This window comes from Piliocolobus tephrosceles, chromosome 16 (genome assembly GCF_002776525.5).
Source record: "Piliocolobus tephrosceles isolate RC106 chromosome 16, ASM277652v3, whole genome shotgun sequence".
Classification (NCBI taxonomy): Eukaryota; Metazoa; Chordata; class Mammalia; order Primates; family Cercopithecidae; genus Piliocolobus; species Piliocolobus tephrosceles.
In genome coordinates this window covers 45,762,856-45,777,088 of record NC_045449.1, presented here as the reverse complement: position 1 = coordinate 45,777,088, position 14,233 = coordinate 45,762,856, and the positions used below count along the sequence as shown (strand labels likewise).

Below are 14,233 nucleotides of genomic sequence, written 5' to 3'. Positions count from 1 at the left end.
CATCCTGATAGAGGCTGCAAGGGCTCGAATCCTGGACCACTGTATGAGACTCCCAAGCCCTCTCCCACCTTTAGGTCCCTCCCCTTGCCAAGCCATTCTACCATCTACTACCAGATTCATCTTCCTAACACTAAATAAAATTTCCCACTCAAAAACCTTCAGCAGTTTCTCACTGCCTGCTGAATAAGGTAAACACTACCCAGGATAACAGTTTAGATCCTCTGCAATATTTATTCATTCAGTAAATATTTACTGAATTCCTATTATGTCCTAGGTACTAAACTAAAAGTAGAGAATATAAAGATGTAGAGACATGGTACATTCCAGTGGACAGACAGTTGCACAAATTCATTATCATGAGGAGTGCAATAACGGTAATACAAACAAAGGGTCCCTGGGTTTCCATTATGGTCTCTTAATCTATCTTTCCACCTTCATCTCCCAGTTTCCTTTCTGATCCAGCCAAAATGGACTAGACCTTACTTTTTTGTTTTGTTTGTTTGTTTGTTTGTTTGTTTGTTTGTTTTGAGACGGAGTTTTGCTCTTGTTGCCCTGGCTAGAGTGCAGTGGCATGATCTCAGATGACTGCAACCTCCGTCTCCCCGGTTCAAGCAATTTTCCTGCCTCAGCCTCCCGAGTAGCTGGGATTACAGGCACCCGCCACCACACTTGGCTAATTTTTGTATTTTTAGTAGAGACGAGGTTTTGCCATGTTGGCCAAGCTGGTCTCAAACTCCTGATCTCAGGTGATTCACATGCCTCGGCCTCCCAAAGTGCTGGGATTACAAGCGTGAGCCACCATGTCCAGCCTAGACACTGCCTCTTGATCATGTGCAAGGTTTTTAGTTTCTTCCAGGCCTCTATACCTCAGTCCATATCTTACTTCCACCTTTTAAATCCTATTTATCAGCCAGATACGGTGGCTCACGCCTGTAATCCCAGCACTTTGGGAGGTTGAGGCGGGCGGATCACCAGGTCAAAAAATCGAGACCATCCTGGCCAACATAGTGAAATCCTGTCTGTACTAAAAATACAAAAATTAGCCAGGTGTGTTGGTGCACACCTGTAATCCCAGCTACTCGGGAGGCTGAGGCAGGAGAATAACTTGAACCCGGGAGGGGGAGGCTGCAGTGAGCTGAAATCACACCACTGCACTCCAGCCTGGTGACAGAGCGAGACTCCATCTCAAAAAATAAAATAAAGTCCTCTTTATCTTTTTCTGCCACCTCAAATATCGCCTCCTCCAATGAAGTGGACTTAGTCCTCCCAACTAGGTGTGAGGGTGTTTCCTTCTCATCTACTCACACTCTTTTTTAGTGGCACTTAACTCAGGCTAGTTATCAGCACACCCACCTTCCTCCACTGCACACTCTTTGGGAGCAGGAACTGCCACAGCATTTTTCTGTCTGGCAGAAGCACTCAGTAGACAGTTGCTCTCCACAGCCCTATAAGTGAACAGGCAGGAGGTGGGTGGGGCTGGGAAGGCAGCCTGACATTGTGCCTTCTCATTGGATAACCCTGAGCTGTTAAAGCCTCTAGACAAGCTGTGCTACACAATTTGGCAGGCCTACTGCAAAATGAAAACACAGAGTTCCGTGTTCAAAAATGATTCAGAATTTCAAGATGGTGGCAATAAGGCATTAAGCCAAACACAGGTCTCTTCTAAGTGCAGGACCCTGTGCGACTGCACAGATTGCATGCCCTGTCTCTAGGAGCAAAGGTGCTGGCACCACAGTGTCCCATAGAAAGCCAAATAATTCTGGCATCATCTTATTAAGAGACTTCCTTTTTATCAGCTCAGGAACCTTGACTGGCTGGAACTGGTGACCAGGGAGAAAAGGGGAGAGATGTAGAGATTCCAGGAAGCCCCTTTTCAGCAAGTCTTACATCTTTTGCTTGGGCCAGGCTATGATCTCTGACAACCTGATGAGAACAATGGGAAAAGTGGCCTCACATCAGTTTGTTTTGAGCCTTCTGAATGGCGTCAGGAATGGGCTTGTGGAGGCTGGGATGGCAATTAAGTTTTTACTCGTCTGCTGGGATAACCAGGCCTTGGCTTCTTTTGCCATCCAGGTGGGTCTTGACTATTTACTAAAAAGAACACTATCCCGGAATCCTTGAAAACCAGGCCCACATGGGGATGATGTGTACACATGTGTGTTTCAGAGCTGGACACAAATGACTTGAGTCTAACGTCTCCATTCAATATCTTGGATAATTAAGGTCATTTGCCTGAAGGGTACTGTGGGTTTCAAGCATCCCAGGTTTCCCTGACATTCTTGAGGCCAGAAATTCATTCTATTGGAAATCCTTAAGGCAAAGCCGGGTCAACACTGTGAAGCAGGTGCCTGTGTTCAGAAGTTACTTCTTCCACCTCTGCCCCACACACCCCAAAGGTCTCACCAGGGAACGGACTCAGGAAGAGCAAGTGAAGCAAAATGGATCACATTCCTGGAAAGGGCAGAGAGTGAGCTGGCAGATAAGGAAAGATGTTATGCCTGGGGTCTAGCCAGGCCCTGTTGGGCACAGTTGGAGGAGTCAGTGCCCCAGAGAGGGCAACAGCAGGCCCTGGGCTCCTAGTAAAGAGGGCAGGGTTTACTGTAGATCCTTTGTCCCAAGAAAGTCTTCAAAGGTTCCTGACATATTTTCAATTTATTCGGAGCTCTTTTTTTTTTAAACGGAGTCTCACTCTGTTGCCCAGGCTAGAGTGCAATGGTGCGATCTCAGCTCACTGCAACCTCTGCCTTCCAGGTTCAAGTGATTCTCCTGCCTCAGCTTCCTGAGTAGCTAGGACTACAGGTGCCTGCCACCACACCTGGCTAATTTTTATATTTTTAGTAGAGATGGGGTTTCACCATGTGTGCCAAGCTGGTCTTGAACTCCTGACCTCAGGTGATCTGCCTGCCTCAACCTCCCAAAGTGCTGGGATTACAGGCATGAACCACTGTGCCTGGCCTGGAGCTTTCTTAGTGAGGGGTACTCAGGATAACTGTCTCCCCACAACCTTCCCTTCCCATTCTCCCTCCAGATCAGGCTCCTCCTCCTGGCATTAAGCATGGCAATTTCTTTTATTAATGGATGCCTAAAGGGAAAGTGTAACATTTCTGCAGGTTGATAGAAGAAGCATCTTCAGGCTGGGTACTCTCGCCTCACCTCTGTTTTCACTGGTGAGATTAAGTTGGGCTGCTGAGGGAGGTCGCCAGAAGATGCTCAGGCACTGAGGTGGCAAGTCTTTGGGCAGGTGGGGATGGGCAGAGGTCGGGCCTTGACCTTGTGAAGTTGCAGCTGCCTCAGTTCTCTCACTCAGGGCTCAGAGTTATGCACCATGCCCATCCCTGACCTCATCTTTTATCCTGGAGATGAAGACCAACTGGCATAGTTCTGTTGGTGGACTGAGGGCTTTTGACTCCTGGAAATCATGAGTCCTTCTCTGAAACACTACACCCCAAGTTGCTTTATCTGGGGGAGTATTCTGGATGATGGTAACATATGAGGAACCCAGAGAAGTGCCACTGGTAGGGCAACTGGGGTATGTCCTGGGGCAGCACCAATCCAACCCCAGAAATCGTGGTCCTGTAAGCTAACTGGGAGGGCACAAAGGCAGGGCTGTTGGCCACAGTACTGCTAATAGGAGCTAATGGAAGACAAGGATATCTAGATGAGGAAACAAAACTTCAGTTGAGTCTGTGAACACTGGAGACACTGTCGGAAGAGACAAACCTTTTCCTGCAAGTTGAGAGGTAGGAAGAGAAAAGTGGCAGAGATCCAGTTGGATTCTGGAAAAAAAAAAAAAAATATATATATATATATATTTAGATTTTCCTTTAAAATGGCCTCCAGAATATTAAAGTCAATTAATTCATCATCACCATTCGTATCTAGTGGATCAAGAGATGCTTAGGTGACTCATATCCGTCATCACCAGAAACTCATTCCACCTACACAACATTCATCTTCCTGCAGCCTTCTTGCCTGAAACATTGGATATGGATCATTTAAGAGCAGCCAAGATGGCTGGCTGGAGAGAATGTCACAATGGTTAAGAAGCTGTATGCCCTTGGACAAGTTACTTAACCTCTCTCAGCCTTGGTTTCCCCATTTGGAAAAAGACAACAACAATGCCTTGAGGACTGAGACAATATATGCAAAACTTTTAGTACACCAATGGGAAGTGTGTCTTGGGCCAGTTCACGCTGGGCTCATCACCATCAGCACAATATCATCCTCATCAGCAACAGCATCACCATCACTGCAGGTACCATTGATTCAGTAAGATGCCAGGCATCCCACTTTACCAAGCCATGAGTCATCCTTAAAATCCTACAAAATGAGGCCAGGCACAATGGCTCATGCCTGTAATCCCAGTTCTTTGGGAGGCTGAGGCAGGTGGATCACTTGTGGTCAAGAATTTGAGACCAGCCTGGCCAACATGGAGAAACTCCATTTCTACTAAAGCTACATCCAAAAATTAGCCAGGAATGGTGGCACACCTGCAGTCTCAGCTACTCAGGCAGCTGAGGCAGGAAAATCACCTGAACCTGGGAGGTGAAAGTTGCAGTGAACCAACATCACACCACTGTATTCCAGCCTGAGTGACAGAGCAAGACTCTGTCTCAAAAAACAAACAAACACACAAAAAACAAAAAAACAAACAAACAACAGCAACAACAACAACAAAAACAGAAAGAAAAAGTTAGCCAACGGGAGCAGGAGAATCACTTGAACCTGGGAAGCAGAGGTTGCAGTGAGCTGAGATCGAGATCACACCACTGAACTCCAGCCTGGGCAACAGAGGGAGACTCCATCTCAAAAAAAAAGAAAGAAAGAAAGAAAAGAAAAAGTTAGCCAGGCACGGTGACAAGCACCTGTCACCCCAGCTACTCGGGAGGCAGAAGTGGGAGAATCAGCAGAGCCTGGGAAGTCGAGGTTGAAGTGAGCCGTGATAGTGCCACTGCACTCCAGCCTGGATGACACAGTAAGACCCTGTCTCAAAAAAAAAAAAAAAAAGAAAGAAAGAAAGAAAGAAAGAAAGAAAATCCTACAAAATAGGTTGTTTATCCCCTAGAATTCAACTGTTATACAGATCTGCACCCTGGACTCAGTGACCAACCCCCTGTGAAAGTGGATCCAGAGGAAGAAGAATGAGATTCTAGCCACTAAAGCAGAAAAATGGAGGAGTTTGTCAGGGCTCCATTACTCACATGGGTCAGGATGGGTGCCAAGTTCGTGACCAGGTGGTATAGAGGAAGAAATATAGAGCTGTTTGTCCAGTCCATCACTTGTGTGAGGTTGAGCAAGTCATTTAACACCCTCAACCTTGAATTTCTTCACTTGCAAACTGGGCATAAGGTAATAACGTCTGCCTTGCCAACTTCACATTGTCAATGTGAGGATTCCATGAAATATGGTCTGTAAACCTGATGTGTGGAAGGTGTTATTACTATTACACTTTCCAAAGAAACCCTTGATCCTCAACTGGGGCCTCTGCTTGCTCTTCCTTCTTTCCTTCAACCATTATTTCTTGTGCAGAAGACCTCTTTTCACACCACATTCTGCTCCATCTGTAAATCAGTGCATTAATATCATGCACTCCAGTGGACATTCTGCTATATATAATTAGTCTTTTGTGAGTTTGCGTTTTTATATGTAAGTCCTTTATGGTCTGATAAGTTTGGAGAGAAGTTTTAGAAGCCATTATTTGGCCTAAAAGCAGGGGGCCAGCTCTGAGATCTGATGACCCCATATGTTATTCTAGGAGGCTCTGCTTGGTCTTTGTCATATCTGCTACCTGCAGAAATGCCTCCACTGAAGAGCCACTTATTGTCACCTCAGCTCGAACTAAAGACTAATATGAAAAGTATAATTTAACAGACAGATAATATGGCTTCAAGAGCTTGGGACTTGAGAATCAGAAGCATCTGACTCAAATCCTTGCTGTGCCAATTAAAAACTGGGAGACCTGCTGAATGTTTGAGCATCAGTTGTTGTTTTTTTTTTTTTTTTTGGTTTTTGTTTTTTTTGTTTTTTTTTTTCTTTTCCTTTCTAAATTTCAAGGCTAAGTGCAATGGCTCACACCTGTAATCCCAGAGTTTTGAGAAGCCGAAGCAAGAGGATTGTTTGAGGTCAGGAGTTCAAGACCAGCCTGGGCAACATGGGAGACCCTGTGCTACAAAAATAATTTTTAAATTAGCTGGACATCATAATGCGCACCTGTAGGCCTAGCTACATGGGAGGCTGAGGCAGGAGGATGGCTTGAGCCCTGGAGTTTGAGATTATGGTGATCCATGATCCTACCACTGCACTCCAGCCTGGACAACAGAATAAGACTGTCTCCAAAGAAAATAAAAATAAAGTGTGCAACTGTGATTGAAATTCAATTAGATAAAATATTTATCTAGAAGAGTGCTGGCGCTTTTATAGTCACCTAGCAAAAAAGGGCAACTATCACCATCTATCATCCCGATTTTTTCTTTTTTTAGAGACGGGGTCTCGCTATGTTGCCTAGGCTGGAGTGCAGTGGATATTCAGCAGCATGATCCCACTACTGATGAGCATGGGAGTTTTGACCTGCTCCATTTCCATCTTGGTTTACCCTTCCTTAGGCAACCTGGTGGTCCCCAGCTCCTGGGAGGTCACCATACTGATGCCAAACTTAGTGCTGATACCCAATCAGGATAGCGCATTACAGCCCGGAACTCCTGGACTCAAGCAATCCTTCTGCCTCAGCCTCCTGAGTAGCTGGGACCACAGGCACTTGCCACCATGCCCAGCACCATGACTAATACTAACACATGACAGTGCCCTCAGCCATTGTTTATCATGGCAGTAAAGACCTATGAGACTCCACATGATAAACTGCTGTTTCAGGGAAAGAAGTCTTCCCTAAAGAACTACTCAACTTATTTTTACTCACCTACGAGAAAATATTGAAACCATCTCTGCCTACAATATACCAGAGCTTCGTAGGGAATCTCAGCTCACGTTGCTAAAAAGTGACATGAAGAATCAGCATCTGATGTCAGAGGCATTCACCAAGGTTCGCTGTTTCTCAGCTCGCTACAACTCCAAGCAGGTGAGGGCCAGTGTATACAGGGATGTACGTGGAGCTTGCGCGTGGGGAGAGAAACCAACAGAACCAGTCCCAATCTTTGAGAAGCCCCCAATCTTGAGGGGGAGGAATAAAGTTCCTGTCCTCAGGGAGACCTCCATCTGATGGCAGAGACATAGTCCATGCCACTAGGGACTCTCTAGTATGATTGGACAGACAAAAAGGACCAAAACAGGATGCTATGTCTGGCCTTTTCTGCTAAGAGGTTCAGAGCCAAATTCAACGGTCAACGCAGGAAGCACCTTATCACACCCTCTTCGTATAATGATCTCTTCCCTTTCTTTGTGTGGCTTCTGATCATTATTATTTCATTTAACAGTCCTATTGAATACAAGTTTTCATTGTAATCTGTACATCATCCTTTCTTTTTTAAATAGTAGAAACAGGGTGGGTGCGGTGGCTCGTATCTGTAATCCCAGCACTTTGGGAGGCTGAGGTGGGTGAATCGCTTGAGGCCAGGAGTTTGAGACCAACCTGTCCAACATGGCAAAACCCCATATCTACTAGAAATACAGAAATTGGCTGGGCATGAAGGCACATGCCTGTAGCCCCAGCTACTAAAGAGGCTGAGGCACAAGAATTGAAGATAGTGGTAGTGGGTTGGAGCTCCTCAAGGATCAGAGAGTTTTGCTCCAATAACAGGTCCACAGGTCAGGGCTGGCTATAACAGGCTTCTACCTAGGCCTGGGTCCACATGTAAGACAAGTACCTACTACCCATATGTTTCTGTTGTTGTTGCTGTTGTTGTTTTGTTTTGTTTTGTTTTTTGGAGATGGAGTCTCACTGTGTCGCCCAGGTTGGAGCGCAGTGGTGCAATCTCAGCTCACTGTAACTGTAGCTGGGACTACAGGCACGTGCCATCATGCCCGGCTTTTTGGGGTTTTTTTGTTTTTGTTTTTTTGAGACAGAGTCTCACTCTGTCACCCAGGCTGGAGTGCAGTGGTGCGATCTTGGTTCACTGCAAGCTTCACCTCCTGGGTTCATGCCATTCTCCTGCCTCAACCTCCCGAGTAGCTGGGACTACAGGCACCCGCTACCATGCCCGGCTAATTTTTGTATTTTTAGTAGAGATTTCACCATCTTGGCCAGGCTGGTCTTGAACTCCTGACCTTGTGACCCACCCGCCTCGGCCTCCCAAAGTGCTGAGATTACAGGCATGAGCCACCACACCCAGCCTACTTTTTGTATTTTTAGTAGAGATGGGGTTTCACCATATTGGCTAGGCTGGTCTCGAACTCCTGACCTAGTGATGTGACCGCCTTGGCCTCCCAAAGTGCTGGGATTACAGGCATGAGCCACCGCGCCTGGCCTATTACCCATATTTAAAAGACTTGTTCAAAAGACAAATTCCCAGGGCCCCTTCTCAGCCCTCTTATGCCAGAATTCCCAGGGGGTTTGCCCTGAGAAACTATAGGCTTAAACAAGGGCCCTCATATGATTCCTATCATCAGGGAAATGGGGAAACATCAGGCCCAGCTCTTCTCTGAGCATGGTGACAGGACTATCAGAATCACCCAGAGGAGCTTCATAAAATGCAGATTCCTGGGCTCTCCACCCAGGAGCTACTGAATCAGAATTTCTGGGAGGAGGCCCTGGAATATGCATTTTTACAGGCACCCAAGGTGATCTCTATGGGTTGGATGTTTCCTTGCAGGCCCTCCTGCAGTGTGAGCTACTGGTCACAAGGGGCCAGGTCAGAGTATCTGCTCACAGTAAAGCTTTGGGTGGCAGGGTGGAGGGAGATGATTCAAATCTCTAGCCTCCTTCTTTAGACAGTCAAGCAGCACAGATCCCTTAATTCCACAGCTCTATGTTGTAGGGTTCTCCCAAGTTTTTAAATATGACCTTCCCTCAGAAGCACTGAAGTTAAGATGGAGGGCATCCTACCATCTCCTGGGGCCTTTTGCACGGTGGAACCAAAGCTTCTCAAAGGCCTTTGGTTCCACATCTCAGTCTCTGCTGCCCTGTTGCTCTGTCCCCTCAGCACATTCCATTACAGGGCCAGCCTTTGGGGCAAGTGATCTAGGCCTAGACCAGGCAGCATAGCTTGAAGGGTGTGAAAATCAACCCATCATGGTTGACATGCTTCTACTTCTGGGATCTCCATATATGACTATCTCAATTTTAGCCATAAGTGGAAGACAAGGCAAAGTGCCTAGTAGGGACAGATCAGTTCTATCAGAAATATATTAATACATAGCAAGGGGGTCACTTTCTTTTTGTTTGTTTGTTTTTTGGAGACAGAGCATTGCTCTGTCACCCAGGCTGGAGTGCAGTGGTATAATCCCTGCTCACTGCAACCTTGAGCTCTGGGTTCAATGAATCCTCCTACCTTGGCCTCCCAAGCAGCTGGGACCACAGGCATGCTCCACCACACCCAGCTAATTTTAAAATTATTATTATTACTATTATTTGAGATGGAGTCACTCTGTCACCCAGGCTGGAGTGCAGTGGCACGATCTCAGCTCATTGCAACCTCTCCTTCCCAACCCCTCCCTCCCTCTCCCTCCCTCAGGAGGCAAGCCTCAGCCTCCTGAGTGGCTGGGACTACAGGCCTGTGATACCACACCCAGCTAATTTTTTGTATTTTTAGTAGAAACAGGGTTCCACTATGTTGGCCAGAATGGTCTCAGTTTCCTGACTGCATGATCCGTGCACCTCCGCCTCCCAAAGTCTGGGATTACAGGCGTGAGCCACTGCACCCAGCCTAATTTTTAAATTTTTTGTAGAGACAGGGTCTTGCTATGTTGCCCAGGCTGGTCTTGAACCCCTTGCATCAACATCAAGGGGTCTTCTCGCCTCAGCTTCTCAAGTAGCTGGGACCATAGGCATATGCCACCACATCCAGCTAATTTTTACATTTTTTGTAGAGATTCAGTCTCCCTTATGTTGCCCAGGCTGGTCTCAAACTCATTGGCTCAAGGGATTCTCCTGCCTTGGCCTCCCAAAGTACTGGGATTATAGGCATGAGCCATTGCGGCCAGCCAGGGTCACATTTTGACTAAGTCTTCATTGTCTACTTACCTGTATGTCTGTATCAACCCATCCATCCTTCTACCTATCCAACATTCCACAAAAGCACAGAGCATCTGCCAACGCACCAAATGCATTAAGGGAATATGTGTGGGCCTACCTAGCTCCTCTAACATCCTTTTTGGCCAGAGATCAGGCAATGGCTGTATGCTTCTTGATCCTGCATACACGGGTCCCTCAGAGCATTTGTGTGGCTTTTGCAAGGCCTTGGATCCAGTCGGGCTGGAGTGGCAATCACCAGCAGGTCCCTCAGAGTAACATTATAGCTCTGAGGACCCTGCAAGAGGAGGGAGGGCACATCCAGCTGCCTCTTCTCGCCAGAGCTGTCACTGCAGGAGTGGCACTCCCCAGGCAGGGAGGGGTTTTCTGGAAAGGCAAAGTCATAAGCATCAGCGATTTGTGCTGCTGGATTCAGCACAAATTCCTGGTGAAGACCACCTCCCAGTAGGGTTCCATGGCCTATAACTGGCTGAAGCTCTTTGAGCCAGAATCAGCCATTGCTCCTTTTCTCCAAATAGTTTTTCTTCCCCATTTTTTCATACTTAACATCAATAACTGGTGCAGCCTCAGCTGAATGAGCCTCATGTGAATGGGAACTAGGAAATGTTGAAGAAGGGACTTGGACAGCATTCTGTTTTTATCTTCTTTGTCTTCCCAATCAGACTAGAGGCCTCCTAATGGTAGGGACTGTGTCTCCACCCTCAGACTAGGGTTTCCCTGAGGACAAGGGCTGTCCCCCTCCAAAGACTGGGAGCTCCCCACAGATTAGGACTGGTTCTATCGGTCCGTCTGCCCTTTAATCTCCTGGCACATCCCTGAATACACTGGCACTCACGTGATAGGCTATTCATTCCCAGCTTGGGGTCGTAGTGAGCTGGGAAGAAGGAGAGCTTTCCCCTCAGTTGAAGCTTGGTCAGTAGCTCGGATAGCAAATGTGGCTTCTTCATGTCACTCTTCAGCAAACTCCAGTTTGTGTTCGGACTCCCCCAGAAGCTCTTGGATTTTGTGGGCAGAAAAGGTTTTAACATTTCCTTCTGGATTAACTGTGGAGGGGTCTGCTGCTTCTTGCATTTAAAGGATACCACCCTATCCATCTCTGGGCCACTGTACTCAGAGCTGGTGGTCACGGCCAGGGTTGGTGGAGACTTTGGGGAGATTGAGACTTGGGTGGTGGATTCAGGGGCGGTTTCTACTGAGGTTAAGTGCTGGAAGAAAAGACAGTTCAAAATGAGACTGCGGAAAGCTAAGGGTTCCTTCCTATGCTATTCTTTTTTCATTTTTATTTTTTGAGACAAGGTCTTGCTATGCTGCCCAGGCTGGTCTCGAATTGGGCTCAAGTGATCGTCCCGCCTCAGCCTCCCGAGTAGCTGGGACTACATGTGAGTGCCACCATGCCCAGCTCCCATGCTACTCTTGATTAAAATAAACAGATTAAGAGCTGATTCATTAGCAGCAAGAAAGATTAGGTTAGAATAGTTTCCTCACCATGAATTGGTTAAATAGTAGGGCAGAAGATGGTAGAAGACTCTACAACCTCCTCTCTACACATGAGAGAGATTATAAACAACAAAGACTGGCCATCAGAACAATAGGTATTATTATTGTTATTGTTATTATTTGAGACAGGATCTCGCCCTGTCACCCTGGCTGGAGCGCAGTGGTGCAATCTTGGCTCACTCTAACCTCCACCTCCTGGGCTCAAGCAATCCTCCCACCTCTGTCTCCCAAGTAGTTGGGACCACAGGCATGCACCATCACGTCCAGCTTTTGTATTTTTTGTAGAGATGGGGTTTTGCCATGTTGCTCAGGCTGGTCTCAAACTCCTGGGTTCAAGCGATCAGCCCACCTCAGCCTCCCAAAGTGCTGGGCACGGTGGCGGGCGCCTGTAGTCCCGGCTACTCCGGAGTCTGAGGTAGGAGAATGGCCTGAACCCGGGAGGCGGAGCTTGTAGTGAGCCGAGATGGCGCCACTGCACTCCCGCCTGGGCGACACAGCGAGACTCCACCTCAAAAAATAAAAATAAAATAAAATAAGTGATTTGGATAGTCTTATGTCTACTTTTTTAAATTGAATTTTTAGTTTAAAATACTCTAAAAAAGAAATGTCCAGGCCCAGATAGTTTCTCTGGAGAATTCTATCCAAATATTTAGATAAGAAATAATGACAAATCACCAGGCACCATGGCTCATGCCTGTAATCCCATCACTTTGGAAAGCTGAGGCGGGTGGATGACTTGAGGTCAGGAGTTTGAGACCAGCCTGGCCAATATGGTGAAACCCTGTCTCTACTAAAAATACAAAAATTAGGTGGGCATAGTGGCGGGCACCTATGAATCCCAGCTACTCAGGAGGCTGGGGCAGGAGAATTGATTGAACCCAGGAGACTGAGCAAAGATCATGCCACTGCACGCTACCCTGGGTGACAGAGTGAGACTCCATCTTTTTTTTTTTTTTTTTTTTTTTGAGACGGAGTCTTGCTCTGTCTTTATTTGAAAATGACATATGATGAAAATCCTAAAGAATCAACAAAAAAACTAACTAGAATTCATAAGAAATTTAAGTCTCAAAATTCAGGATAGTATACATTAATCATTATTTCTATATGCTAAGAACAAACAGCTGGAAATTAAAATCTAAATAAATAATTCCATTTACAATATTGTCAAAAAACAAATAGGAATAAATTTAACAAAAGATGTGCAGAATGTCTACATTAAAAACTATAAAACGCTGTTGAGGAAATGAGAGAATATCTAAATAAATGGAAAGATAAATCATGTTGGAAGATTGGAAGATTCACTATTTTGTTTTGTTTTATTTTGATTTCTTGCTGCATAATACCAAAGATTCACTTTTGTTAAAGAAATTGTTTCTCCTCAAAATTTTCTGCAGATTCAGCACAATGCCAATCAGAATCCCAGCGTGTTTCTTTGCAAAAATTGATGAATTTATTCTAAAATTTAAGTGGAAATGCAAAGGACCTAGAAGACCCAAAACAGTCTTGAAAAAAAACAGCAAAAGTGGAGGACTTATACTATCTGATTCCAAGATTTTCTTTATAGGGTTCAGTAATCAAGACAATGTGGTATTGGCATAAGGATAGACACACACACACACACACACACACCTAAAAAATCAAAGGAACAGATTAGAGTACAAAAATAGATCTACATTTACATAGTCAATCACTTTTCAGTCAAGTTACCAAAGCAATTCAATGATAAAGGAAAGTCTTTACAATAAATAGTTTTGGTACAACTGAACATATATATGGCAAAAATAAACCTTGGATCTCATCATCTAACATACTTAAAAATTAATTTGATGTGAATCATGAACCTGAAACACAAAGCTAAAGTTATAAAACTTCTAGAAAAAACATAGGAGTGGCCGAGTGCAGTGGTTCAGGCCTGTAATCCCAGCACTTTGGGAGATCGAGGCAGGAGGATCACCTGAGGTCAGGAGTTCGAGACCAGCCTAACCAGTATGGTGAAACCTCATCTCTACTAAAAATACAAAAATTAGCCAGGCATGGTGGTGGGCGCCTGTAGTCCCAGCTACTCAGGAGGCTGAGACAGAAGAATTGCTTGAACCTGGGAGGCAGAGGTTGCAGTGAGCCGAGACTGTGCTACCGCACACCAGCCTGGAAACAGAGTGAGACTGTCTCAAAAAAGAAAAAACATAGGAGAATATATTTGTGACCTGAGGTACATAAAAATCTCTTAGATAGGATATAGAAAGCAACAGCCACGCTGGGTGCGGTGGCTCATGCCTTTAATCCCAACACTTTGGGAGGCCCAGGCGGGCGAGTCACTTGAGGTCAGGGGTTCAAGACCAGCCTGATCAACATGACGAAACTACGTCTCTATTAAACATACAAAAAGTAGCCGGGTGTGGTGGTGTGTACCTGTAGTCCCAGCTACTTGGGAGGCTGAGGCAGGAAAATCACTTGAACCCGGGAGGCAGAGGTTGCAGTGAGCCAAGATCATGCCATTGCACTCCAGCCTGGGCTACAGAGCGAGACTCCATCTCAAAAAAAAAAAAAAAAGACAAGAAAGAAATAAAGAAGCAGGGAGGGAGGGAGGGAGGGAGC

General features: G+C 45.9%; 1 protein-coding gene across 2 annotated transcripts in view; it reads right to left on the bottom strand.

Moving 5' to 3' along the window:
* Positions 1 to 3,044: 3,044 nt before the first annotated feature.
* The window catches only part of TTLL6 (tubulin tyrosine ligase like 6), a 50,785-nt gene continuing 39,596 nt past the window's right edge, over positions 3,045 to 14,233 (bottom strand). The window contains exons 13-15 of one of the 2 annotated variants that reach the window (XM_031934381.1): positions 10,977 to 11,346; positions 10,242 to 10,507; positions 3,045 to 3,776 (exon numbers count right to left, since the gene is read on the bottom strand). In XM_031934381.1, coding sequence (XP_031790241.1) covers positions 10,251 to 10,507; positions 10,977 to 11,346 — 627 coding nt within the window. In that variant the 3' untranslated portion in view covers positions 3,045 to 3,776; positions 10,242 to 10,250. The remainder of the gene's footprint in view (positions 3,777 to 10,241; positions 10,508 to 10,976; positions 11,347 to 14,233) is intronic. The other variant, XM_031934382.1, reaches the window with a different exon arrangement.